The 27856-nt window shown below is 50.6% G+C and overlaps 1 protein-coding gene across 2 annotated transcripts in view; it reads left to right on the top strand.

Annotated features, from left to right (window-relative positions):
- Positions 1 to 27856, top strand: part of LOC140408913 (uncharacterized) — a 299625-nt gene that overhangs the window by 21913 nt on the left and 249856 nt on the right. For both annotated transcript variants that reach the window (XM_072496790.1, XM_072496791.1), the window contains 3 exons: positions 14427 to 14501; positions 16419 to 16507; positions 27226 to 27388. In XM_072496790.1, the coding sequence (XP_072352891.1) occupies positions 14427 to 14501; positions 16419 to 16507; positions 27226 to 27388 (327 nt within the window). The remainder of the gene's footprint in view (positions 1 to 14426; positions 14502 to 16418; positions 16508 to 27225; positions 27389 to 27856) is intronic.

The raw sequence follows: 27856 nt of genomic DNA, 5'->3' as shown, positions 1-27856 counted from the left end.
AGTATGTGTTGCGGTCGGTGGAGGGGAGAGGCCCTTTGAAGTCCAGACTAAGGCGTTCAAAGGGACGGGAAGCCTTGATCAGGTGCGCACCATCCGGCCTGAAAAAGTGCGGTTTGCACTCTGCGCAGATGTGGCAGTTCTTTGTGACTGTACGGACCTCCTCCACAGAGTAGGGGAGGTTGCGGGACTTTATAAAGTGGTAGAAGCGAGTGACCCCCGGGTGGCAGAGATCCTCGTGGAGGGTTTGGAGGCGGTTAATTTGTGCGTTAGCACATGTGCCGCGGGATAGGGCATCGGACGGCTCGTTCAGCTTTCCGGGACGGTACAGGATCTCATAGTTGAAGGTGGAGAGCTCGATCCTCCACCTTAAGATCTTGTCGTTTTTAATTTTGCCCCGCTGTGCATTATCGAACATGAAGGCTACCGACCGTTGGTCCGCGAGGAGAGTGAATCTCCTGCCGACCAGGTAATGCCTCCAATGTCGCACAGCTTCCACTATGGCTTGGGCTTCCTTTTCCACTGAGGAGTGGCGGATTCCTGAAGCGTGGAGGGTTCGGGAGAAAAAGGCCACGGGTCTGCCCGCTTGGTTAAGGGTGGCCGCTAGAGCTACATCGGAGGCGTCGCTCTCGACCTGGAAGGGGAGGGACTCGTCGATGGCGCGCATCGTGGCCTTTGCGATATCCGCTTTGATGCGGCTGAAGGCCTGGCAAGCCTCTGTCGACAGAGGGAAAGTCGTGGTCTGTATTAGGGGGCGGGCCTTGTCTGCGTACCGGGGGACCCGCTGGTCGTAATATGAAAAGAACCCCAGGCAGCGTTTTAGGGCTTTTGAGCAGTGAGGGAGGGGAAATTCCATGAGGGGGCGCATGCGTTCGGGGTCGGGGCCTATTATCCCATTGCGCACTACATATCCCAAGATGGCTAGCCGGTTTGTGCTGAAAACGCACTTGTCCTCGTTGTATGTGAGGTTCAAGGCTTTAGCGGTCTGGAGGAATTTTTGGAGTTGGCGTCGTGGTCCTGCTGATCGTGGCCGCAGATGGTTACGTTGTCGAGATACGGGAACGTGGCCTGCAACCCGTGTTGATCAACCATTCGGTTCATCTCTCGTTGGAAGACCGAGACCCCGTTTGTGACGCCAAATGGGACCCTTAGGAAGTGGTATAATCGCCCCTCTGCCTCGAAGGCTGTGTACTTGCGGTCACTTGGGCGGATGGGGAGCTGATGGTAGGCGGACTTGAGGTCCACGGTGGAGAAGACCTTATATTGGCCAATCCGATTGACCATGTCGGATATGCGGGGGAGAGGGTACGCATCTAGTTGTGTGTACCTGTTGATGGTCTGGCTATAGTCTATGACCATCCTTTGCTTCTCCCCTGTCTTTACTACTACCACCTGTGCTCTCCAGGGACTATTGCTGGCCTGGATTATGCCTTCCTTCAGTAGCCGTTGGACTTCGGACCGAATGAATGTCCGGTCCTGGGCGCTGTACCGTCTGCTCCTAGTGGCGACGGGTTTGCAATCCGGGGTGAGGTTTGCAAACAAGGATGGTGGCTCAACCTTGAGGGTTGTGAGGCCGCAGATAGTGAGTGGGGGTATTGGGCCGCCGAATTGGAATGTTAGGCTCTGCAGATTGCACTGGAAGTCTAACCCCAGTAATGTGGGCGCGCAGAGTTGGGGAAGGACGTAGAGCCTGTAGTTTTTAAACTCCCTCCCTTGCACCGTTAGGGTTACTATGCAGAAGCCTTTAACCTGTACGGAGTGGGATCCTGCTGCTAGGGAAATCTTTTGCGCACTGGGACGGATGGTCAAAAAACAGCGTCTTACCGTGTCGGGGTGGATGAAGCTTTCCGTGCTCCCGGAGTCGAGCAGGCATGGTGTCTCGTGGCCGTTTATCAGCACCGTTGTTGTCGTCGTCTGGAGCGTCAGGGGCCGTGCTTGGTCCAGCGTCATTGAGGCCAGACGTGATCGTAGTGCTTGAGCGTCTTCCTCGAACCCCGTGGAGCCGTCGACACTGGGGTCCGTTGTTGCTGTCCAAGATGGCGGCGGGGGTGAACAAAATGGCCACCCCCATGCATCGCACATGGCTGGGGGGTCACAAGATGGCGGCCGGGGTGGACAGAATGGCCGCCCCCATGCGTCGCACAGGGCTGGGGGGGGGTCCCAAGATGGCGGCGCCCCTCCTCCCCTCGTGGTGGCCGGGACCCAAAATGGCGGTGCCTGCGGGTCGCACATGGGGCGCTGGGGGGGTTGGGGAGCGTTTGAAACGCGCAGGACTCCTTGTTCTCCGGGGACAGCGGTGGCCGGGACCCAAAATTGCTGCGCTTGCGGGTCGTACATAGGGCACTGGGGGGGTTGGGGAGCGTTAGAAACGCGCAGGACTGCTTCTCCTCCTGGGACAGCGGCGACCTCCCGGGACCGGCACACAGCCGCGAAATGGCCCTTTTTCCCGCAGCTTTTGCAAATCGCTGCGCGGGCCGGGCAGCGCTGCCGGGGGTGTTTCGCCTGGCCGCAGAAATAGCAGCGGGCCCCCCCGGGACGACTTGGAGTCTGAACCGCGCAAGCCTGTGGGGGGGGTTTTATCGCGACGGGGGTCCACGGAGCCCAAGGGGCTGCCGCACGGTCGGGGCCGTACGCGCGGGCGTTTCGCGCGGCTACATCCAGGGAGGCTGCAAGGGCCCGTGCCTCTGAGAGTCCCAGCGACTCTTTTTCCAAAAGTCTTTGGCGGATTTGGGGAGAGTTCATACCTGCGACAAAAGCATCGCCCATCAACATGTCCATGTGTTCAATCGCGTTTACCGGCGGGCAGCTGCAGGCCCGTCCCAAAATTAGCAGCGCGGCGTAGAATACGTCCAGCGATTCTCCGGGACTTTGCCGTCTCATTGCGAGCTGGTAGCATGCGTAGATCTGGTTCACTGGGCGAATATAGATGCTCTTTAGTGCTGCGAACGCCGTCTGGAAATCCTCTGCGTCTTCGATGAAAGGGAAAATTTCCGGGCTTACTCTCGAGTGCAGGACCTGTAGTTTCTGGTCTTCTGTGACCCGGCCGGGGGCCGTTCTGAGGTAGGCCTCGAAACAAGTCTGCCAGTGTTTGAAAACTGCTGCTGAGTTCACTGCGTTGGGGCTGATCCTCAGGCATTCCGGGATGATCCTGAGGTCCATAGTCCTTTAAGCACGCTTAATAAATTGTAGCGCACAAAGACTCACGAGAGACGAATAGAGATGAAGTCGATGAGGCTTTATTAAGCGTGACTTGTTCCCCGCAGTTCAGTAACAGACTGGCCTGCGGGGGAGAACTCCTGGTTCTTATACTCCGCCTTCAGGACGGAGCTAGAGGTCAACAGCCAACCAGGACCCGGGTTCTGTCAGCCAATGACATCACGGCTTCACAGCCCCACATGACCCCTAATGCATACTACCACAACGTGGAGTCATATCGATTCAGCTTTAATCAGATAGAACTGTACCCAGCAGCGAAGTTACAGAAGTGAAGGCTGCTGGGGACGGCACTGGTTCTTATACCCCGCCTCTCAGGGCGGGGCTATGTACATTGCCCAGTGGTAGACCCCGCGGTCTAGCCAATGGTTATTCCTCTCTCTGGTACCGCAATACCTCGTATTACCACATTCACCCCCTGTTAAAAAAGGAGCCAGCGGGGTGATGGCCCGTATTGCTGTCGCCTTTTTCTGGTATGACCAGGTATTGCAGGTACCATGCTATCGAGGGTTGCGGAGAAAGTTCTTGCGTTGTTAATTTTCTTCATGGTGCTGCAATCAGACGATCGGGTGGCCTGGTCGTCCTACTGGAGCGTCTAAGTTTCGGCGGCGATATTGGTGAGGGCCCCGGCAGTAGTGACTCTGGGAACGTGGTGTCTTCCTCCCAGGCAGTTTCGTCACCCCTAGTCGGCGCTGTAAGGTCGAAGGATGGGCAGAAGGAAGGGGTGCCTGAAGGGGGCGTTGGTGCCTGCTCGGCTCCGGGTCGGGGTTCTGGCGGCAGTACTGACCCTCCGGTCAGGTACGGGGGGGGGGGTGGGGGGGTGGGGGGTGGGGGGGCTGGTAGCAGTGGCTCGGGCGCGCGTGGTGCTCCGGAGGGCACCAGGTCCCGGAGGGAGACCGTATCTTGGTGTCCGTCGGGGAATGCTATGTAGGCGTACTGGGGGTTGGCATGCAGCAGGTGGACCCTTTCGACCAGCGGGTCCGACTTGTGCGCCCTCGCATGTTTCCGCAGCAGAACAGTTCCAGGTGTTGCTAGCCAGGTTGGGAGCGAGGTCCCAGAGGAGGACTTCCTGGGGAAAACAAGGAGACGTTAATGAGGTAGTACATAGCAGTGACCGAATGGAGTGCAGGGCCACTGGGAGGACTTCTTGCCAGCGGGAGACTGGGAGATTCCTGGACCGAAGGGCCAGCAGGACGGTCTTCCAGACCGTTCTGTTCTCCCTTTCTACCTGCCCGTTTCCCCGGGGGTTGTAGCTGATCGTCCTGCTCAAGGCGATGCCTTTGCTAAGCAGGAACTGGCGCAGCTCGTCGCTCATAAAGGAGGACCCCCTATCACTGTGGATGTATGCGGGGAAACCGAACAGTGTAAAAATAGTTTGGAGTGCCTTGATGATGGTGGTTGTGGTCATATCCGGGCAGGGGATGGCGAATGGGAACTGGTTCTTATACCCCGCCTCTCAGGGCGGGGCTATGTACATTGCCCAGTGGTAGACCCCGCGGTCTAGCCAATGGTTAGTCCTCTCTCTGGTACCGCAATACCTCGTATTACCACATTCACCCCCTGTTAAAAAAGGAGCCAGCGGGGTGATGGCCCGTATTGCTGTCGCCTTTTTCTGGTATGACCAGGTATTGCAGGTATCAATCACGTTCAGGAAGTACGTGTTGCGGTCGGTGGAGGGGAGGGGGCCTTTGAAGTCCACGCTGAGGCGTTCAAAGGGACGGGAAGCCTTGATCAGATGTGCCCTCTCTGGTCGGTAGAAGTGCGGTTTGCACTCCGCGCAGATTTGGCAGTCCCTGGTGACAGTCCTGACCTCCTCGATGGAGTAAGGCAGGTTCCGGGACTTAACAAAATGGAAGAACCGGGTGACTCCCGGGTGGCAGAGGTCCTTGTGGAGGGCTCGGAGGCGGTCTACTTGCACGGTGGCACAAGTGCCGCGGGATAGGTTCTTCGGAGCCTTCAACATGTCATCGATGACGATGAACATCTCACCAAGGCCAACCCCACAACTCCACTACTTGCCTTCAAACAACCGCCTAACCTCAAACAGACCGTTGTTTTCAGCAAACTACCTAGCCTTCAGGAGAACAGCGACCACGACACCACACAACCCTGCCACAGCAACCTCTGCAAGACGTGCCAGATTATCGAATGGATACTACCATCACATGTGAGAACACCACCCACCAGGTACACGCTACATACTCATGCAACTCAGCCAACGTTGTCTACCTCATACGCTGCAGGAAAGGATGTCCCGAGGCGTGGTACATCGGCGAGACAATGTAGCCCCTATGACAACAAACGGACAGCATGCAACAATCACCGGGCAGGAGCATTCCCTTCCAGTCGGGGAACACTTCAGCAGTCAAAGACATTCAGCCTCCGATCTTCAGGTAAACATTCTCCAAGGCGGCTTTCAAGACACACGACAATGCAGAATCGCTGAGCAGAAACTGGTAGCCAAGTTTTGCATGCATGAGGACGGCCTGGGATCCCAGGTTCATGCCTGGATTTGCAGGCTCCTACTAACTGTCCTGGCTCGAGACAATTCACACATCCATTACCTGTGATTATCATTCACCCCACTCAGTCTGTTCTTGCAAAGATTTGTTTACTTGTAAAGACTCATATTCCAACCATTCTTCACATTCCAATCTGTAATTATCTTGCAATTGTGTCTCTCCAATATAAGCTGTGATTGTGAATCTGTCTCCACTTCACCTGGTGAAGGAACAGTGTTCTGAAAGTTTGTGATTTCAAGTAAACCTGTTGGACTTTAACCTGGTGTCGTGAGACTTCTTACTGTAACCCAGTCCAGTCCCGGCATCTCCACATCATGTCCCACAAGGAATATTAGGGCTGCCGCAGCTGCTGGCTACCCACATCCCCATCACATCCTTCTTAAGGACACCCCCCCCATTGGAAACCTGTGTCCAACAGGCTGATGTGATGCGCCTGGTGTGTGGGCGAAGAGAGTTACCATGCTTTCCACATTCGTTTGCTAGTTTGCTTCTCATTTTCAGTCAAAACTGCTGGCTAACAAGATTGTGAAACAGGCAGCCAAATGTGAAGTCTCTCCCAGCAGTAGGCAACCTCTCCAAGTACCTGTACCTCTTTGTGGCAACACACAGAAACTGGGTCCCTCGCAGCCCCAGGATAAAGCTTCAGAGGAATTTGGAGGTGATTTGGCCTCCAGACATGCAGTGTGCAGTCCCAGTGGCATATGGACACGTCTTTACACTCGTAGGCCAAACTCCCAACTATGGTCAAAAAGCTCCACTGCCTTGCGGATACTGCAGGAGAGTTGATGGCTAAGGGAGTAAACCCTGACAAAAATAAATCTGGAGTTGAGCCCAAGAGCAAACTAATGTCTAAAAGTGTCATCTTCTGCAACTAAGCTGGTGCCAAACTTTATGCCTTATATTCCTTTGGACTCAATCAGGGAGGTCTAGAGGTGACCCGGATCTTTCCGCAGTCCAGGGTCTCCTTAATTTTTGCCTGTGCCTGAGAATGCTCCAGTTTCACTGTACAGCATTATCATAACACAGGAGACAACAGTTACTAATTATAAGCTCAACTCAATTGATGTAAAGAACAATTGCTATAGGTTTCTCATGGTGGGAGGAAGCATTCTGTCCCACTGGTCAGCCCTTTCCCACCTTAAATTTGAGAGCCCCCCCCTCTCCCAGGCTAGAAAGGTGCTGGCCTGCCACCGTCCATCTGCTTCAGTGGGTGCTTGAAACTTACAGTCTCTGCTCAATAGCAACGCAGCTAGGGGGGGACCTAGCTGGGGGGGGGGGGGGGGGAGGGGGGAACTGGATTGCTGCTGCATTGGCCAAAGGGGAGCTGGAGCCTGAAGAGAGAGTCGGGGCGGGGGTCTGCCGCTGGGGGGAACGGAGAGTGCGGGAGGCGCAGGCACGCGGCTGGCCTAGAAAGGGAGATGGCTAATTGGCAGGGGGGCAGGGCAGCCCCCTGATCCGGCTGATCACTTGGAATGTGAGAGGCCTGAACGGGCCGGTCAAGAGAGCCCGTGTGTTCGTGCACCTGAAGGGACTGAAGGCAGATGTGGTCATGCTCCAGGAGATGCATTTGAGGGTAGCAGACCAGGTTAGGCTGAGAAAGGGGTGGGTAGGGCAGGTTTTCCATTCGGGGTTGGACGCAGAGAATCGAGGGGTGGCGATTTTGGCGGGGAAGCGGGTGGCGTTTGAGGCGCTGAGCATCGTGGCCGACAATGGAGGTAGGTACGTGATGGTGAGCGGTAAGCTGCAGGGGATGCGGGTGGTCTTGGTGAATGTATATGCCCCGAATTGGGACGATGCCGGATTTATGCGGCGCATGTTGGGCCGGATTCCGGAGCCGGAGGCAAGGAGCTCGATAATGGGGGCAGACTTTAATATGGTATTGGATCCAGCATTGGACCGCTCTAGATCCAGGACGGGTAAGAGGCCGGCGGTGGCCAAGATGTTGAGGGGGTTCATGGACCAGATGGGAGGAGTGGACCCATGGAGGTTTGTTAGGCCGGGGGCCAGGGAATTCTCTTTCTTTTCCCACGTCCATAAAGCCTACTCCCGGATTGACTTCTTCGTTTTGAGCAGGGCGCTGATCCCGAGGGTGGAGGACATGGAGTATTCGGCCATAGCCATCTCAGACCATGCCCTGCACTGGGTGGAGCTCGAGCTAGGGGAGGAGAGGGACCAGCGCCCGCTGTGGCGCCTGGAGGTGGGTTTGCTGCTGGATGAGGAGGTGAGTGGGCGGATCCGGGGGTGCATTGAAAGCTACCTAGAGATGAACGATAATGGGGAGGTGCAGGTAGGGGTGGTCTGGGAGACCCTGAAGGCGGTCATTAGGGGTGAGCTAATCTCCACTAGGGCTCACAAGGAGGGGAAGGAGAGGAGAGAGGGAGAGGTTGGTGGGGGAGATTTTAAGGGTAGATAGGAGGTATGCAGAGGTACCCAAGGAGGGACTACTCGAGGAGCGACAAAGCCTCCAGGCCGAGTTCGACCTGTTGACTACCAAGAAGGCGGAGGTGCAGTGGAGGAAGGCGCAAGGGGCGGTGTATGAATACGGGGAGAAGGCGAGCCAGATGCTGGCACACCAGCTTCGGAAGCGGGAGGCGGCGAGAGTATTTGGGGGAGTTAGGGATAAAGGGGAGAACACGGTGTGGAGTGCGGTGGGGATAAATGGGGTATTTAGAGACTTCTATTAGGGGCTATATAGGTCTGAGCCCCCGACGGAGGAGGGGGGGATGCATCGTTTTCTGGACCGGCTGAGGTTCCCGAGGGTAGAGGAGGGGCAGGTGGCGGGGCTTGGGGCACCGGTAGGGCTGGAGGAGCTGACGAAGGGGCTGGGGAGTATGCAGGCGGGGAAGGCACCGGGGCCACATGGGTTCCTGATGGAATTTTACCGGAAGTATATGGACCTGTTGGGCCCACTACTAGTGAGGACTTTCAATGAGGCGAAGGAGGGGGGGGCCCTACCCCCGACGATGTCCAGGGTGCTGATCTTGCTGATCTTGTAGCGGCACAAGGACCCATTACAGTGTGGGTCGTATCGGCCAATCTTGCTCCTCAACGTGGATGCAAAGCTGTTAGCGAAGGTGTTGGCTAGAAGAATTGAGGACTGTGTTCCAGGGGTGATCCACGGGGACCAGACGGATTTCGTGAAGGCAAGGCAGCTAAACATCAATGTGCAGAGGCTCCTAAATGTAATCATGATGCCTATAGTGGAGGGGGAAGCGGAGATAGTGGCGGCTATGGATGCGGAGAAGGCCTTCGATAGGGTGGAGTGGGAAGTGTTGAGGAGGTTCGGGTTCGGGGAGGGGTTCGTTAGTTGGGTTAGGTTACTGTACGATGCCCCGGTGACGAGTGTGGCCACAAATCGGAGGAGGTCGTAATACTTTCGGTTGTACCAGGGGACGAGGCAGGAGTGCCCCTATCCCCCCTGCTGTTTGCGTTGGCAATTGAACCTTTGGCGATGGCTTTGAGGGAGTCCAGGAACTGGAGGGGGCTGGTGCAGGGGGGAGGAGGAACACCGGGTATCGCTGTATGCAGACGACCTGTTACTGTATATGGCGGGCCCGGTGGGGGGGATGCCGGAGGTGATGCGGATCCTCAGGGAGTTTGGAGACTTTTCCGGGTATAAGCTCAACATGGGGAAGAGTGAGCTATTCGTGATACACCCAGGGGACCAGGGAAGGGGGACAGACGAGCTTCCACTTAAGAGGGCGGAAGGGAGTTTTCGGTACCTAGGGATCCAGGTGGCCAGGAGCTGTGGGGCCCTACACAAGCTCAACTTGACGAGGCTGGTGGAGCAGATGGAGGAGGAGTTTAAAAGGTGGGATATGCTGCCACTCTCCCTGGCGGGTAGGGTACAGTCGGTGAAGATGACGGTGCTCCCGAGGTTCCTTTTTATATTCCAGTGCCTCCCCATCCTGATCCCTAAGGCCTTTTTTAAGCGGGTCAGCAGGAGCATCATAGGGTTTGTATGGGCGAAAAAGACCCCGAGGGTGAGAAGGGTGTTTCTGGAGCGGAGTAGGGACAGAGGAGGGTTAGCGGTGCCTAATCTGTGTGGGTACAACGGGGCTGCCAATGTGGCGATGATACGCAAGGGGTAATGGAGGGGGAGGGGGCGGCCTGGAAGAGGCTGGAAATGGCTTCCTGTGTGGGCACGAGCCTGAGAGCGCTGGTGACGGCATCACTGCCGCTCCTGCCGACAAGGTACACCACGGTTCCAGTGGTGGCGGCGACCCTCAAAATTTGGGGGCAGTGGAGACGCCACAGGGGGGAGGCAGAGGCTTTGGTGTGGTCCCCGATCCGAGAGAACCATCGGTTTGTCCCGGGGAGAATGGATGGGGGGTTTCTGAGCTGGCACAGGGCAGGTATTAGAAGGATGGGGGACCTGTTTATAGATGGGACGTTTGCAAGCCTTGTGGCGTTTAGAGGAAATATTCGGGCTCCCCCCTGGAAATGCCTTCAGGTACATGCAGGTAAGGGCGTTTGTAAGACGGCAAGTGAGGGAATTTCCGCTGCTGCCAGCACGTAGGATCCAGGATAGGGTGCTCTCGGGGGTGTGGGTTGGAGAAGGTAAGGACTCGGCGATCTACCAGGAGATGCAGGAGGAGGAGGAGGCTTCGGTGGAGGAGCTGAAAGGTAAATGGGAGGAGGCGCTAGGGGAGGAGACAGACGAGGGTACGTGGGCGGACGCCCTGGGTGGGGTAAATTCTTCCTCCTCTTGCGCCAGGCTTAGCCTGATCCAATTTAAGGTTCTGCACTGGGCGCACATGACTGGGGCAAGGCTGAGTCGTTTTTTTGGAGTGGAGGACAGGTGAGTGAGGTGTTTGGGGAGCCCAGCAAATCATGCCCACATGTTCTGGGAGTGCCCAGCGCTAGATGGGTTCTGGAGGGGCGTTGCGAGGACAGTGTCTAAGGTGGCAAACACTCGGGTTAAGCCGAGTTGGGGGCTCACACTATTTGGGGTATCGGACGAGCCGGGAGTGCAGGAGGCGAAAGAGGCTGGTATTCTGGCCTTTGCGTCCCTGGTAGCCCGGCGGAGAATTCTGCTACAGTGGAAGGATGCGAGGTCCCCAAGCGTGGAAGCCTGGATCAGCGACATGGCAGGGTTCATTAAATTGGAGAGGGTAAAATTTGCCTTAAGAGGATCTGTGCAAGGGTTCTTCAGGCTGTGGCAACCGTTCCTACACTTTCTAGCGGAGCGTTAGGAGGTGGTCAGCAGCAACAGCAACCCGGGGGGGGGGGGGGGGGGGGGGAGGGGGGGGAGTACTTTGTGTTTACTACTATGTTTATTATCGTATAATAAACACAGTAGTATATTGGGGGAATACGTGACATAGCTATTCGATGTTTATTTATGTGTTCTTTGTTTTTTCTTATTTCTGTCAGGGGTGGGGTTTGTTCAAAATATGTAAAAATTTTGAATAAAATTATTTAAAAAAAAAGAGAGTCTCTGCTCACCAAATGACTGAATCCATGTCACCGGTAACCAGACCAAACAAACAATAAGAAAGAGATGCCAACTCTTCGATTGGCAAGCTAGAACATCAGGACCAGTTGTACAGGATTGACAGGTGACTTGCAGGTGTCTGATAACATGTGGAAGACAGCTGTGATCAACATGAAAATTGACAGGGTGAACTTTGACATAACATCCCTACAAGAGGCCCTGATAGCCAAGAGTAAATTACTGAAAGAAAAACATTATACATTCATCTGGCCTCTCTGCTGTGAGGAACTCGCTGCTCGTGATGGTAGAAAATGCTTATGGTTTAGATTGTGTTCTCTCCATACATCGTCAACGCAAACCAGTTAATCTCATGCATATCTATGCTCCAATGCTGTGATCAACTACAGAGGTGAAAGATTAATATCAGGATCTCACCAAGACATTTGACCATGTGAGCAGCAGTGGTCTATTTAAGCTGCTGGAGAAAATTGGATGCCAATCAAAGTTGTCCAATGTGATCTCTTTCTATGACAACATGGTGGGCAAGTTCAGCTATGATGAGGTAATAACTGAAACTTTTGAGATCCACAGTGGGGTCGAACAGGGTTGTGTTTTGGTACCAACACTCTTTGGCACATTCCTCACTTTGTTGCTGTCATATGCCTTTGTGTCATCTACAGAGTGTTGATTTACTTACCAGAACTGATGGAAATCTTTTTAGTCTAAGATCCAAGACAAATAGCATTAAGTCCTCATCAGAGATTTGCTTTAAGCTGACAATTTCCGATATTAACGGTCCCTGTCCTTTGACAAGAATGGACTGAAATAAAAGTCACATACTGCAGATGCTGGAGATGTGAAATAAAAACATGAAGTGCTGGAAAAATTCAGCAGATCTGACAGCATCTATGGAGAACAAAACAGAATTAACATCTTAGTCAAATATGACTCTTCAGAATGTAAAATTAATTTCTAGAGGATAATTTTATAAAACAAAAAAACTCAAAATAATCAGGTTATAGGCCATAAGACCATAAGATGCATGGACAGAAGTAGGACTATTAGCCCATTGAGTCTGCTCTGCCATTCAATGAGATCATGACTGATCTGATGTGATTTTTAAAAAATGTATTTTTTTATTTTTCAAATTAAAGGGCAATTTAGCGTGACCAATCCACCTACCCTGCACATCTTTGGGTTGTGGGGGTGAGACCCACACAGACACAGGGAGAATGTGCAAATTCCACATGGACAATGACCAGGCGCCAGGATGGAAACCGAGTCCTGAGTGCCATGAGGCAGCAATGCTGACCACCGTGCCGCCCACTGATCTGATGTGATAATCTTCAAATCCACTTTTCCGCCTTATCCCCATAATCCTTGATTCCCTTACTGATCAGAATTTTGTCTGTCTCAGTCTTCAAGATACTTAACAATCCAGCCTCTACAGCTATCTGTGGTAAAGAATTCCACAGGTTCACTACTCTCTGAGAGAAAGAATTCCTCCTAATCTCTGTTTTAAATGGGGGACCCTTACTCTGAGATTATGCCTTCTGGTCCTAGACTCTCCCACAAGGGGAAACAACCTCCCATCATCTACCTTGTCAAGCCCCCTGAGAATCCTGAACGTCTCAATAAGGTCATCCCTCATTCTTCTAATCTCCAATGAGTACAGGCCCAATCTACTCAACCTCTCCTCATACGAAAATCCATCAATACCCGGAATTAACCTGGTGAGCATTCTCTGGACTGCCTCCAATGTCTGCATGTCTTTCCATAGATAAGGGGACCAAAACTGCTCACAGTATTCCAGTTGTGGTCTAACTGGTACTTTGTATAGTTTTAGCAAGACCTCCCTATTTTTATACTCCATTCCCTTTCAAATAAAGGCCAATATTCCATTTGCCTTCCCAATTACCTGTTGAACTTGCATACTGACCTTTTGTGATTTATGCAAGAAGACACCCAAATCCCTCTGAGCTGCAGCTTTCTGCAGTCTTTTTCCATTTAAATAACATCCAGCTCCTTTATTCTTCCTACCAAAGTGCATAACTTCACACTTTCCTATATTATATTCCATCTGCCAAGTTTTTGCTCACTCACCTAACCTGCTTATATCCCTCTGTCGACTTTTTGTATTATCCTCGCCACTTGCCTTCCCACCTATTTTTGCGTTGTCTACAAACTTGGCAATGGTACATCCACTTCCCTTGTCCTAGTATATTGTCCCAGCACTGACCCCTGTGGCACTCCACTAGTTACAGGTTGCCATCCTGAAAATGTCCCTCTTATCCCAAATCTCTGTCTTCTATCATTTTGGCAATCCTCTATCCATGCTAATATGCTACCCCCAACACCATGAGCTTTTATCTTATTAAGTAGCTTTTTGCCCGGTACCTTATCGAATGCCAGGAAAAGAAAATCCGATCAAATGGTAAAAATATTCACCTTTAAAATGTTTAGAACTCAAGGGAGTTTGCATGTGTGCCGAAATAAAATCATGTGATGAATAAACCAGGGCCCTTCTTTAGGCCCTTGTTTCCCATGAGACTTCATGGGGTTCAGAGTTAATGTTGATGATCTCCGGCAACTCCCTCCCAACTGTATACCAATGTTTCGCCAGCTCTGCCAAGTTTGTCCGATCAGTGGGACAAGTGATAGTGATGGTGGTGTATGAGACATTATCGGTAAAGTATGATTCTGTGAGAATAACTATGTCAGGCTTTTGCATTGTGAGACAGCTCTCCCAATTTTGACACAAGCCCCCAGGAGGAATTTGCAGAGTTGACAGAGCTGAGTTTGTCGTTGTCATTTCCGATGAATGAATAGTTTGATGCCGGTAGTCCATCCAGTTTCATTCCTTTTAGGCTATGTAGCAATTTGATGCAACCGAGTGGTGTGCCTAGCAAGAGGGCATTTAAGAGTCTGGAGTAAACAGGAGAAGATTTCCTTCCCTAAAGGGGCATTAGTGAATCAGACAGGTTTTTACAACAATTTCATGGTCACCTTTAATTCTAAATTTATTAATTGAATTGAATTTCTACCAACTGTTGTGACGGGATTTGAACCCATGTCCCCAGAGCATTAGCCTGGGCCTCTAGATTATTAGTCCGGTGACATTACCATTATGCCACTGCCACACCTTCGTGAAAGTGGCCTTATTTCATGTAGTGGTGTCCTCTATTGCAGTTTACAAATGTACCTTAAGCTTTTTGACTTTGAGCTGATATACCTCTTCATCTTTCACTTTATTGCAGGAGAGAGATTCTGCAAAGCTGAACTGCCTGCTTTCTGTTCCTCCTCATCTACGAAGCATACAGGAAATTGCAATGGTAATAGCACAACATCACACCAACAGAGTTCTTATTGCTAATGAACTATAAACTATTGAGGTTCATATTTTCAACACTACAATTGAGATTAATGTGAAAGATTTGCAATTCATAGCAAGTTCTTTAAATCCTAGTGTAAACTTAATATTCAGGGGATACAAATGTCTAATAAGTGATTGACGTTGAGTGATGTGGCAGAGTTAATTTTCAAGTAAAGCCCGGAGATCCAAGTATAACATAGCACGATATAACTCAATTAATCCAGTATGCCTGAGTTGTCGGAGCTTTCTGGATTTTTCTCAGTTTGGACTCAAAAACTGAGTTGCTGAGAAATACACTGAAACCTTTTGTCTGGGTTTGCAATATCAACGTATTTAGAAGTCTTCTATTTAGTTATGATGGGCTGGATTCTCCGCAGCCCCGCACCAAAATTGCATTTGGCACGGGGGCAGAGAATCGAAGTTCCTGACCGAATAGGACCCGGTGCCGCTCCCGTGATTCTCCGGAGAATCGCTCGTCCGCGAATTACACCGCGCGGCAAGGGGGCCAATGCCAGAAGCCCTCCCAGCGATACTCCTCTCCCGACCTGCCGAGTTCCCGATGGCATGGAACTAATGTGGTATGGTCTGCTGTGGCTGTGGACTCAGTCCGCGGACGCCCTGGAGGAGGACGGGGAGATTGAGCACCGGGGGGATGGCCTTATGGGCGGCCGGGGCAGCAATCGGGCCCGGTGGTTCCTCATGTCTGCTGCTTATCTGAACCTCCGCATTGGTGAGCGTTCTGTCCTCGGCCACATCAGTCACTTCCAGGGCCCATTCCTCGAAGGTAGTGAGGATTCTTAAGTATGGCACCCCACTGCCAGTCTGGGGCCTTTCCTGCAGAGACACAGAGAGGGCATCATTACCCACACGAGTGGTTCACAGTGGTGGGAGGGGGGATGTGAAGGGAAGGTTGGGGGCTGCATGGAGGTGGATGTTCATGTGGGGATGGAAAGTTCTCGGGGTGTGGGTGAGGGCTGTTGGTGTCAACTCACTTGTGCTGCCCAGTGTAGCTCGTTGACCTTCTTACGTCACTGGAGGCCTGTCCTCCTGGTCACACTCCTGAGCTTACGACCACTGTCACCTCATTCCAGGCGGCACTGGCTGCTTGGTGGCTCATCCTCCGGGACCCTCAGGGGAATAGGACATCCCTCCTAGCCTCCACCGTGTTGAGGAGTATCCCCAGGTCTGCATTGCCAAATCTTGGGGCCGGCCCTCTGGATGCCATGGTTGCATGTTGAGTGGGGCTGGCTGTGCAAGTGCTGTTGAAGTGCTGCTCTACCTTGTTAATGGGGGGCGGAAGGGGGGGGGGGGGTGGCTGGTGAGCCTGTTCCCGGTGAATCGGCTGGCGAGCCTTCATTTGCGGCGAGAAGCCTGTGGGGCCTCGTTAACTGGATCAATTAAAATTGAATAGCGTTGCCGGCCTCACTGGGTTGAGCGCCGGAAAGCTCGCGGCAGTTCCCGCTCGCTACCACACTTAGAAATCTTTCCGGAGAATAGCACCCTTATTCTGCAGAATGGAAATTTCACCCCGAGTGGGAATCTTAATGCCACATAATTAGGTTATGAAGTTTTTGGGCTACCCATACCTTTGGTCACCCCATACCTTTGCGATTCTGCAGTAAAATCAGAAGTATATTCACAAAGAGTGTACTTTCTAATTCAAACGTTTATACTGAAAATCAACTCTGGCTAAAGGTCACCCATCAATCAACTTCACTGAGAAAATAATAAGGAATTGAAAAGGAAAGGAAATGAACATTGCCATATATAGTATCAGGAGCATGTATCATGGTGTTAATGAGGTGATACAATGTAAGTAGAACATTTCTCAATGTATTCAAAATATTACTTTTTAAAAATATCATTTGTATTGAAGGTACAATCACTTCTACGTAAGAATCAAGCATTTCGATGCCTGCCCCACATTGTGCAATTGGAGGTTTGCCGAGTTGCAGTCTATCAACAGTAAGTGACGAGTTTGCAGAGACACAGCATAACTTTTCAAATAATGAGAGGGATCTACTGACCACATTGCGCCCGAAAAACAGCGTGGCGCAACACAACTGCTAGATGCTGGGAGATCCCAGTTCCGGGATCTGCTTGGCTCACCACACCTCACAACATCTATGCAATCTCACAAGACGTCGCAACGTGAATCCCGCCCATTGTGGGCAGGATCACTTTCTGGCAAACCTACATATTAGAGCGAGGCAGCTATTCTCACTCTGATATGCGTTTCCGAGATCTAACCAAAGCATTGGGATAAAACCCCTTTGCCTTAGAGACCTTGGCCGAGAGCTGTTTAGTGCTGGTCTCCACAAATGGGGACCAGGCGGAACGGCACTCGTGCCGGTCTCCCAGTGGATCGGGGGCCTCCAGGTGCATATCCTCTGGACGGGGTGGTACCCTGGCACTGCTGGTGCCACCTGGGCACCCTGGCAGTGCCACCTGGGTGCCAGCCTGACACTGCCAAGATGCCCAGATCGCAAGGTGTCAAGCTGGCATTTTCTGTGCGGTGAGGATCGGGCCGGGTGTTGCCCTGTGAGGGTGTGGGGGACCTAGGGACCCCCTTATAGTAAGTTGGGGCTGCGCGGGGGTGGGGTTCGGCCACGTCGGGGGCTCTAGAAAATGGTGTCTCTGGTGAGCGGAGCTCCTCAGTGTATAAAACGGGGCTAAGTGCGGCCTTGGCAACACGTTGCCCGCTGAGGCCCCTCATCTACCTGGATGGGTGTTACATAGTGGGCTGTTTTTCAGCACCCCAAGTACCGCAGAACACCCGGCTAATCACGCACACTACGGGACTCTGAACCCATTCCGATAGATCGCTCCCAATGTATCTGTCAACTTTTGTGATGTATTTTCTCATTAGTCATCAATTATTTTGCGAGGGCAAAGTTTAAATCTGGGCATATATGAGCCAAGAATGAAGTGTGACCAGTTTGTATTCACCAATGAGGCCCTCAACAAACTTAAGGAGTGGAGAATTTCCTCCTAATTAGCTGCATATTTTGTCAAAAAACCTGCAGCAATGATCTGAGAATGCCAGTTGTCTCCTGTGATGGCTGAGGGATTTGATCCATCAGCTCAGCCGTAATGACTAGGGGAGTTCCAGTTATGTTTGAGCTAATTTAGCTAATGTCATTCAGTGTTTCAGTAGTGTGTTCCAATTGGCTTGGGAAGGCAAAAAATGGCCAGGCTCCCACTCCAGATTGCCATCCAATGAGCTCAACTAGAAACCTGTTGCAGATTGGATCGGTATTAGCTGTGTTTCCCCCCCAAAAATTGTTAATATTCACTCTCATGAATATTGATCATTTGAGTGAGGCACCAGGTGATTGTGATCTGTGGAGTGATTTCAAGTGTATAATCCAACCAGCTTTCAGATTGTAGTAATAGGCTGCCCTTAATGTTCCATTATACATAACTGTACACCTTTTGCCACATACTATATATGATATTGATTATGTGATCAAATCATTATTATCATGAAATAGAAATGGTATACACACACAAAACCCTTTTGTTCAGCTGGGATGATATAAGAATATAAGAAAGAAAAACTCCAAGGGGAGGGCCAGTCATCTGTAGTTAACTAAAAACGTTATAAACAGTATTAAACTTCAAGAGAAAGCATATATTTGCACAAAGAACATCAAAGAATGACAAAGAGATTAATAAGGAGGGAAAAACTAGAGTACGAGGGAAAGCTATCTAGTAATATAAAGATGGATAGTACGAGTTTCTACAGATATTTGAATAAGGAAAGAGTTAACAAAATGAGTGCAGGTCCTACCGAAAGTGCGTCTGGGAATTGATGGTGGAAAGGAGGGCAATGGCGGCTGAATAAATAGGTATTTTACATCCGTCTTTACTGTAGAGAATGCAAGTAACATTCTTGTTATAACCTGCCTACTTACCATTGGCTGGGGACTAATGACAATCCCACAATCCTGTGCGAGTATGAGCTTCCCCAATGAGGGGGGCGGAGAAACCATTAGTAAACTCCTTGTATAAATAAAGCTGGCCAGTTCAGGAACCAGCAGGAAGAAGTGTGCAGCAAGGGAAGTTGCTGCTGCTGTTATATATATATGTTATTGTAAATAAATGTTATTACTTTGTATCCTTAAAACTCGTGCTGGATTCTTCGTGGCCCTCACAAAACTTCTAAAAATAATAGTAATAATCTTTATTAGTGTCAAAAGTAGGCTTACATTAACACTGCAATGAAGTTACTGTGAAAATCCCTTGGACGCCACATTCTGGCACCTGTTCGGGCACACAGAGGGAGAATTCAGAATGTCCAATTCACCTAACAAGCATGCCTTTCAGGACTTGTGGGAAGACACCGGAGCACCCGGAGGAAACCCACACAGACACGGAGAGAACGGAATCAGGAAATGGAAGGGAGGGAGGAACTCAGGAAAATTGCAATCACCAGGGAAATGGTACTGAACAAATTGTTGGATTTGGGGCTAACAAATCCCTAGGTCTGGAGGGACATCACCCTAAGGTCTTGAAAGAAGTGGCTAATGAGATAGTTGATGCATTTGTTTTAATTTTTCCTAAATTTGGGGATTGGAAGAAAGCAAATGTAACCATTTTATTCAAAAAGGGAGGGGGACAGAAAGCAGAACACTATAGACCAGTCATAGGAAAAATATTCAAAATCATTATTAAAGATGTTATAGCAGGACACTTGGAAAAATTCAGGGCAACCAGGCAGAGTCAACATGGTTTTGTGAGCGGGGAATCATGTTTAACCAACTTATTGGAGTTCTTTGAACGAGGCACAAGTGTTGTTGGTAAAGGGGAACTGGTGGATGTACTGTACTTCGATTTCCAGAGACATTTGATATGGTGCCACATCAAAGGTTATTGCAGAAATTAAAAGCTCATGGTGTAGGGGGTAACATATTGCCATGGATAGAAGATTGGCTAGCTGACAGGAAGCAGAGAGTTGGCATAAATGGGTCTTTTTTGGGTTGGTAGGATATGACGAGTGGTTTGCCACAGGAATCAGTACTTGGGCCTCAAATTTTAGAATTTATATAAATGACACTAAAGGGATGGTTGCTAAATTTTCTGATGGCACAAAGGTAGGTTGGAAAGTGAGTTGTGAAGATGATGTAAGGAGGCTACAAAGGGACATAGATAGGTTTGGTGAGTGGGCAAAAATCTGGCAAATGGAGTATAATGTGGCAAAATGTGAAATTATCCATTTTGGCAGGAAGAATAAAAAAGAAGCTTATTATCTAATTGGTGAGAGATTGCAGAGCTCTGAGGTGCTGAAGGATCTGTGTTTCCTAGTGTATGAATCAAAAAAGGCTAGTAGTAAGGTACAGCAAATAATTAGAAAAGCTAATAGAATGTTATTGTTTATTGCGATGGGAATTGATTACAAATGTAGGGCGGTTATCCTTTAGTTGTACTGGGTATTGGTGAGACCACATCTGGAGTAATGTGTGCAGTATTGGTCTTCTCAATTAAGGAAAGATATAAATGCGTTTCAAGCAATTTAGAGAAGGTTTACTAGACTGATACCAGGAATGGGTGCGTTGTCTTTTGAGAAAAGGTTGGCGAGATTAGGTTTGTATCCATGAGAATTTAGAAGAGTAAGAGGCGACTTGATCAAAACCTTTCAGATCCTGAGGGGTCAGTGACTTGGTGTTGCTGGGAGACCAGATGGAGTTCCTATACTTCGAGAAAGTCAAGTACACTGTGAGGGGAGCAATCCATGGGTTCTACCGGAGATGGCAGTCTTTTAGTGGTTATTTCAAGGAACTGGTCACTGTTCGTTATTAAGGGTGGAGAAGGGAAGGGAGGTGGGGTTAGGTTTTGTGAGGGATTATTTTATGTGTTTGGTTTTAATGTATGTAATTATTTTTTATTTTAAAAAATATATATTTTATTCAAGTTTTTTGGCCAAACATAACAATACGTAGTGTTTCTTTTACACAGCAATAAAGCAATATAAATAACCGTGGCCAGTTTTAAACAAATAAATAAGTAATATATAAACAAAAACAAAAAACAAAACTAAATGGCAACTGCCTTGTCCAAAATAAACACTCTCCAAAAAAAGTCTAGCAATCCAATATACAATTACATATACCAAATACCTATACATATACAATAACATCCCTGAGAGTCTGTCCGATTCCTCCCCCCCCTCCCCCCCCCTCCCCCCCCCCCTCCCCCTCCCCCCTGGGTTGCTGCTGTTATCTACTTCTTTTCCATTCCCTCTATCTTTCTGTGAGGTAGTCGACGAACGGTTGCCACCGCCTGGTGAACCCCTGAGCCGAACCCCTTAACACAAACTTAATCCGTTCTAACTTTATGAACCCTGCCATATTGTTTATCCAGGTCTCCACCCCCGGGGGTTTGGCTTCCTTCCACATTAACAATATCCTGCGCCGGGCTGCAAGGGACGCAAAGGCCAACACGTCAGCCTCTCTCGCCTCCTGCACTCCCGGCTCTTCTGCAACCCCAAATATAGCCAACCTCCAGCTTGGTTCGACCCGGACCCCCACCACCTTCGAAAGCACCTTTGCCACCCCCACCCAGAACCCCTGTAGTGCCGGGCATGACCAGAACATGTGGGTGTGATTCGCTGGGCCTCTCGAGCATCTCGCACACCTATCCTCTACCCCAAAAGATTTACTAAGCCGTGGTCCAGTCATATGCGCCCTGTGTAGCACCTTAAATTGTATCAGGCTTAGCCTGGCACACGAGGACGATGGGTTTACCCTACGTAGAGCATCAGCCCACAGCCCCTCCTCAATCTCCTCCCCCAGTTCTTCTTCCCATTTCCCTTTCAGCTCATCTACCATGATCTCCCCCTCGTCCCTCATCTCCCTGTATATGTCCGCCACCTTACCGTCCCCCACCCATGTCTCTGAGATCACTCTATCCTGCACTTCCTGCGTCGGGAGCTGCGGGAATTCCCTCACCTGTTGCCTCGCAAAAGCCCTCAATTGCATATACCGAAATGCATTCCATTGGGGCAACCCATATTTCTCCGTCAGCGCTCCCAGACTCGCAAACGTCCCATCTACAAATAGATCTCTTAATTGTACTACCCCAGCTCTTTGCCATGCTCCAAATCCCCCATCCATTCTCCCCGGAAGGAACCTATGATTGTTTCTTATCGGGGACCGCACCGAAGCTCCCGTCCCTCCCCTATGCCGTCTCCACTGCCCCCAAACTCTCAATGTAGCCACCACCACCGGGCTTGTGGTGTATTTCTTTGGTGAGAACGGCAATGGCGCCGTCACCATTGCTTGCAGGCTAGTCCCCCTGCAGGACGCCCTCTCCAATCTCTTCCACGCCACTCCCTCCCCTTCTCCCATCCACTTACACACCATTGAAACATTGGCGGCCCAGTAGTACTCACTTAGGCTCGGTAGTGCCAGCCCCCCCCTATCCCTACTACGCTGCAAGAATCCCCGCCTCACTCTCGGGGTTTTCCCAGCCCACACAATACTCATAATGCTCTTCCCAATTCTTTTGAAAAAAGCCTTCGTGATCACCACCGGGAGGCACTGGAACACAAAAAGGAATCTCGGGAGGACCACCATTTTAACCGCCTGCATCCTACCTGCCAATGACAGGGACACCATGTTCCATCTCTTGAAATCCTCCTCCATCTGTTCCACCAACCGTGTTAAATTAAGCCTCTGTAATGTACCCCAATTCTTGGCTATCTGGATCCCCAGGTAGCGGAAGTCCCTTGTTACCTTCCTCAATGGTAAATCCTCTATCTCTCTGCTCTGCTCCCCCGGATGCACCACAAATAGCTCACTTTTCCCCATGTTCAGTTTATACCCTGAAAAATCCCCAAACTCCCCAAGTATCCGCATTATCTCTGGCATCCCCTCCGCCGGGTCCGCCACATATAGCAACAAATCATCCGCATACAGAGATACCCGGTGTTCTACTCCCCCCCTAAGTACTCCCCTCCACTTCCTGGAACCCCTCAGTGCCATGGCCAGGGGTTCAATCGCCAATGCAAACAATAACAGGGACAGAGGGCATCCCTGCCTCGTCCCTCTATGGAGCCGAAAATAGTCAGACCCCCGTCCATTCGTGACCACGCTCGCCATCGGGGCCCTATACAGCAACTGTACCCACCTGATATACCCGTCCCCAAAGCCAAATCTCCTCAACACCTCCCACAAATAATCCCACTCCACTCTATCAAATGCTTTCTCGGCATCCATCGCCACCACTATCTCCGCTTCCCCCTCTGGTGGGGGCATCATCATTACCCCTAGCAGCCTCCGTATATTTGTATTTCGCTGTCTCCCCTTCACAAACCCAGTTTGGTCCTCATGGACCACCCTCGGGACACAATCCTCTATCCTCATTGCCATTACCTTGGCCAGAATCTTAGCATCCACATTCAGGAGGGAAATGGGCCTGTATGACCCGCATTGCAGCGGGTATTTTTCCTTCTTTAGGAGGAGCGATATCGTTGCCTCTGACATAGTCGGGGGCAGCTGCCCCCTTTCCCTCGCCTCATTAAAGGTTCTCATCAGTAGCGGGCCAGCAAGTCCAAATATTTCTTATAGAATTCAACTGGGAATCCGTCTGGTCCCGGGGCCTTCCCCGCCTGCATGCTTCCAATCCCTTTCACTACTTCCTCCGTCTCAATCTGTGCTCCCAGCCCCACTCTCTCCTGTTCCTCCACCTTAGGAAATTACAGCTGATCCAGAAAGCACATCATTCTCTCCTTCCCGTCCGGGGGCTGCGCTTCATATAATCTTTCATAAAATGCCTTGAACACTCCATTCACTCTCTCCGCTCTCCGCTCCATCTCTCCCTCCTCATCTCTCACCCCCCCTATCTCCCTCGCTGCTCCCCTTTTCCTCAGTTGGTGGGCCAACAACCTACTCGCCTTCTCCCCATATTCGTACTGTACACCCTGTGCCTTCCTCCATTGTGCCTCTGCCTTACTCGTAGTCAACAAGTCAAATTCTACATGTAGCCTTTGCCTTTCCCTGTATAGTCCCTCCTCCGGTGCCTCCGCGTATTGTCTGTCCACCCTCAGCAGTTCTTTCAACAACCGCTCCCTTTCCCTACCCTCCTGCTTTCCTTTATGTGCCCTAATAGATATCAGCTCCCCTCTAGCCACTGCCTTCAGTGCCTCCCAGACCACTCCCACCTGTACCTCCCCATTATCATTAATTTCCAAGTACCTTTCAATACACCCCCTCACCCTTAAACACATCCCCTCATCTGCCAATAATCCCATGTCCATTCTCCAGGGTGGAAGCTGTTGTTTTTCTTCCCCTATCTCCAGGTCCACCCAGTGTGGAGCATGATCCGAGATGGCTATAGCCGTGTACTCCGTCCCCGTCACCTTTGGGATCAGTGCCCTTCCCAAAACAAAAAAATCTATTTGTGAAAATACTTTATGTACATCGGAGAAAAACGAAAACTCCTTACTCCTAGGTCTACTAAATCTCCAGGGATCTACTCCTCCCATCTGCACCATAAAATCCTTAAGCACCCTAGCTGCAGCCGGCCTCCTTCCGGTCCTGGACCTCGATCTGTCCAGTCCTGGGTCCAGCACCGTATTAAAGTCTCCACCCATTACCAACTTCCCCACTTCTAGGTCCGGGATTCGTCCTAACATACGCCTCATAAAATTGGCATCATCCCAGTTCGGGGCATACACGTTCACTAATACCACCGCCTCCCCTTGCAGTTTGCCACTCACCATCACGTATCTGCCCCCACTATCCGCCACTACAGTCTTTGCCTCAAACATTACCCGCTTCCCCACTAGTATGGCCACCCCCCTGTTTTTTGCATCTAGCCCCGAATGAAACACCTGCCCCACCCATCCTTTGCGAAGTCTAACCTGGTCTGTCAGCTTCAGATGCGTCTCCTGAAGCATAACCACATCTGCCTTAAGTTTCTTTAGGTGTGCGAGTACCTGTGCCCTCTTAATCGGCCCGTTCAGCCCTCTCACATTCCACGTGATCAACCGGGTTGGGGGGCTCTTTACCCCCCCCCCCTTGACGACTAGCCATTTCCTTTTTCAATCCAGCTCCTCACCCGGTTCCCACGTAGTTGTATCCCCCCCAGGCGGCGCCCCCCGCCCCGACCCCCCCCTCCCATACCAGCTCCCCCTTCTCCCCAGCAGCAGCAACCCAGTTAACCCCCCCCGCTAGATCCCAAGCTAGCCTAATTGCACCCCCCATGTTGCTCCCAGAAGCCAGCAAACTCTGGCCGACCTCGGCTTCCCCCCGTGACCTCGGCTCACACTGTGCGAGGCCCCATCCTTCCTGCTTCCCTGTTCCCGCCATGATTACCATAGCGCGGGAACAAAGCCCGCGCTTCCCCTTTTGGCCCCGCCCCCAATGGCCGGCGCCCACAGCTCCTCATCCTCCCTCACCCCCTCCCCCACGACATGGGGAAGAGAGAGAAGTTACAGGGTCGCAGGTTTAACAATCTGCGAGTCCTCTCTTCCCCCTTTTCCCCCCTTCATCCCACAAATTCATCCCCCACTTTTGTCCCAAACGTTCTTTTTCCGGCCCGCTCACTCCAGCTTCTCCTCGACAATAAATGTCCACGCCTCGTCTGCCGTTTCGAAATAGTGGTGTTTCCCTAGATGTGTGACCCACAGTCTTGCCGGTTGCAACATTCCGAATTTGACCTTCCTTTTATGCAACACCGCCTTGGCCCGATTAAAGCTTGCCCTCACTCTCGCCACCTCCGCACTCCAATCTTGATACACGTGGATCACCGCATTCTCCCACCTACTGTTCCGAGTTTTCTTGGCCCATCTGAGGACCATCTTTCTGTCCTTGTATCGGAGAAATCTCACAACTATTGCTCGAGGAATTTCTCCAGCCCTCGGTCTTCGCGCCATAACCCGATAGGCACCCTCCACCTCCAGCGGACCCGTCGGGGCCTCCGATCCCATTAACGAATGCAGCATCGTGCTCACTTATGCCCCGACGTCCGCCCCTTCTGCACCTTCGGGAAGACCAAGAATCCTTAAGTTCTTCCTCCTCGCATTGTTCTCCAGCACCTCCAGCCTTTCCACACATCTTTTGTGTTGTGCCTCGTGGATCTCCGTTTTCACCACCAGGCCCTGTATGTCGTCCTCATTTTCAGCAGCCTTTGCCTTCACGACCCGAAGCTCCTGTTCCTGGGTCTTTTGCTCCTCCTTTAGCCCCTCAATCGCTTGTAATATCGGGGCCAACAGCTCCTTTTTCATCTCCTTTTTGAGTTCATCTACGCAACGCCGCAGGAACTCTTGTTGGTCAGGGCCCCATATTAAACTGCCTCCTTCCAACGCCATCTTGCTTTGTGCCTGCCTTCCTGGCCGCTGTTCTTGAGGATCCACCGCAATCCGGCTACTTTCCTCTCTATTTTCCATCCGTGTCCAGGGGGGATTCCCTTCTGGATTACCGCACAGTATTATTTGCCGTTAAAATTGCCGATGGGGCTCCTATCAAGAGTCCAAAAGTCCTTTCCACCGGGAGCTGCCGAAAGGTGCGACTTAGCTGGTCATCGCCGCACCCGGAAGTCCCTAATGTATGTAATTATGTTTACACTTTCTTGTTATTTTATATTGTATAAAGTGAAAAATGTGCATAAAATATTTTTTTAAAAGGATCGCAAGGTGTATTGGCGGGTGGATGTGGAGAGTGGGAAAATCTAGAACTAGGAACCATTGATAATAATAATCTTTATTAGTGTCACAAGTAGGCTTACATTATTACTGTGAAAATCCCCTAGTCGCCACACTACAGTGCCTGTTCGGGTACACTGAGGGAGAATTCAGAATGTCCAAATCACCTAACAGCACGTTGTTTGGGACTTGCGGGAGGAAATTGGAGCACCCGGAGGAAATCCATGCAGACATGGGGAGAATATGTCGGTTCCGCACAGACAGTGACCCAAGCTGGGAATCGAACCCGGGGCTTTAGAGCTGTGAAGCAACAGTGCTAACCATTATGCTACCATGTCGTCCTTAAAATAAGGGTTACTCTTTTAAGACAGAGATGTGGAGAATTTCTATCTCTCAGAGGGACGTGAGTGTTCAGAAGTCTCTTCAAAAGGTAGTGGAAGCAGAATCTTTAAGTATGTTTAAGGCAGATAGATTCTTGATTAACAAGAGAGTGAAAGGTTATTGGGGGAAGGCAGGAATGTGGAGTTGACATCAACCATGATCTTATTGAATGGCGGAGCAGAGTCGAAGGGTTGAATGGCCGGCTCCTGCCCCTAATTCGTACATAGATATGTAACTTGACAACATAAACTGGACCCACTTTCTCTCTCTACTTTACAGCTTTCATTCATAAGAATATCTTGATTTCTTACAGGTGGTAGTAAAGAGGCTAAGGCTGGAAAAAAATCAATGCTTTGGCAGAACATCAATGTCAGAATCATGACCTGTATGGACTTGAACGCACCATCTCCCAACCACTGACTTTCATGGTTAACTTTATCTGATGGGGTTTTAGAATGAGTTATGCCCTGCTGAGGGTTTAGGGTTATTTGATGTTGACTAAATCATGAAGCTGGTCAAATTGTAGGCTTATTTTAGTACCAAAGACACAGAACGATGAAATGTTTTTCCTTATTGATTGTGATCTATCATTGGAGAGATAGACGGGACTGAGGCTCCATTGAAGTATTCAACATATGCTTTCTATTCTCTTTAGATATGAAGCCAAAACAATGGTAGTGCGAAAAGGCCATCAACCGGAAGCATGTTATTTTCTACTCACTGGTGAACTAGTAGCTACATCGAGTGACAGCTGTTCAGAAAATCAAAATCACCTCACTGAAGTTCTGAATGAAATTCAGGAGGGTGACTTGTTTGGGGTAAGATTCTTTGTACTAAACGCCAAATGTGTCTTGTGAAAAAAGATATGACTGGTCATGCTTTCTGTCTGCATACTTACCTTCTGTTGCCATGTTTTGTCACGCTTTTTGTCTCAATTCTTTCCCAGTATAATTTTTGAAGTCTTTGGGTGCAATTCTCTGTAAAGATTACGAAGGGTGGTAGCGAGCGAGAATTGCCGCGAGCTTCCCGGCGCTCGGCCCAGTGAGGCCGGCAACGCAATTCAACATTAATTGGTCCACTTAACGAGGCCTCACGGGCTTCTTTTCACAAATGAAAGCTCGCCAGCCGGACGCCGGTACCGCGCTCGCCAGCCCCCCGCTAACAAGGTCGAGCAGCACTTAAGCTGCACTTGCTCAGCCAGCTCGCAATAATGGCGCTGAGGAGACCAGCCCCAAGATTCGGGGACGCTGACCTGGGGAGGCTGCTAGACACCGTGGAGGCCAGGA

Source organism: Scyliorhinus torazame, chromosome 3, assembly GCF_047496885.1.
Source record: "Scyliorhinus torazame isolate Kashiwa2021f chromosome 3, sScyTor2.1, whole genome shotgun sequence".
NCBI classification, from domain to species: domain Eukaryota; kingdom Metazoa; phylum Chordata; class Chondrichthyes; order Carcharhiniformes; family Scyliorhinidae; genus Scyliorhinus; species Scyliorhinus torazame.
Note: the sequence above shows the minus strand (reverse complement) of the source record. Positions and strands in the feature narration are given on the sequence as shown.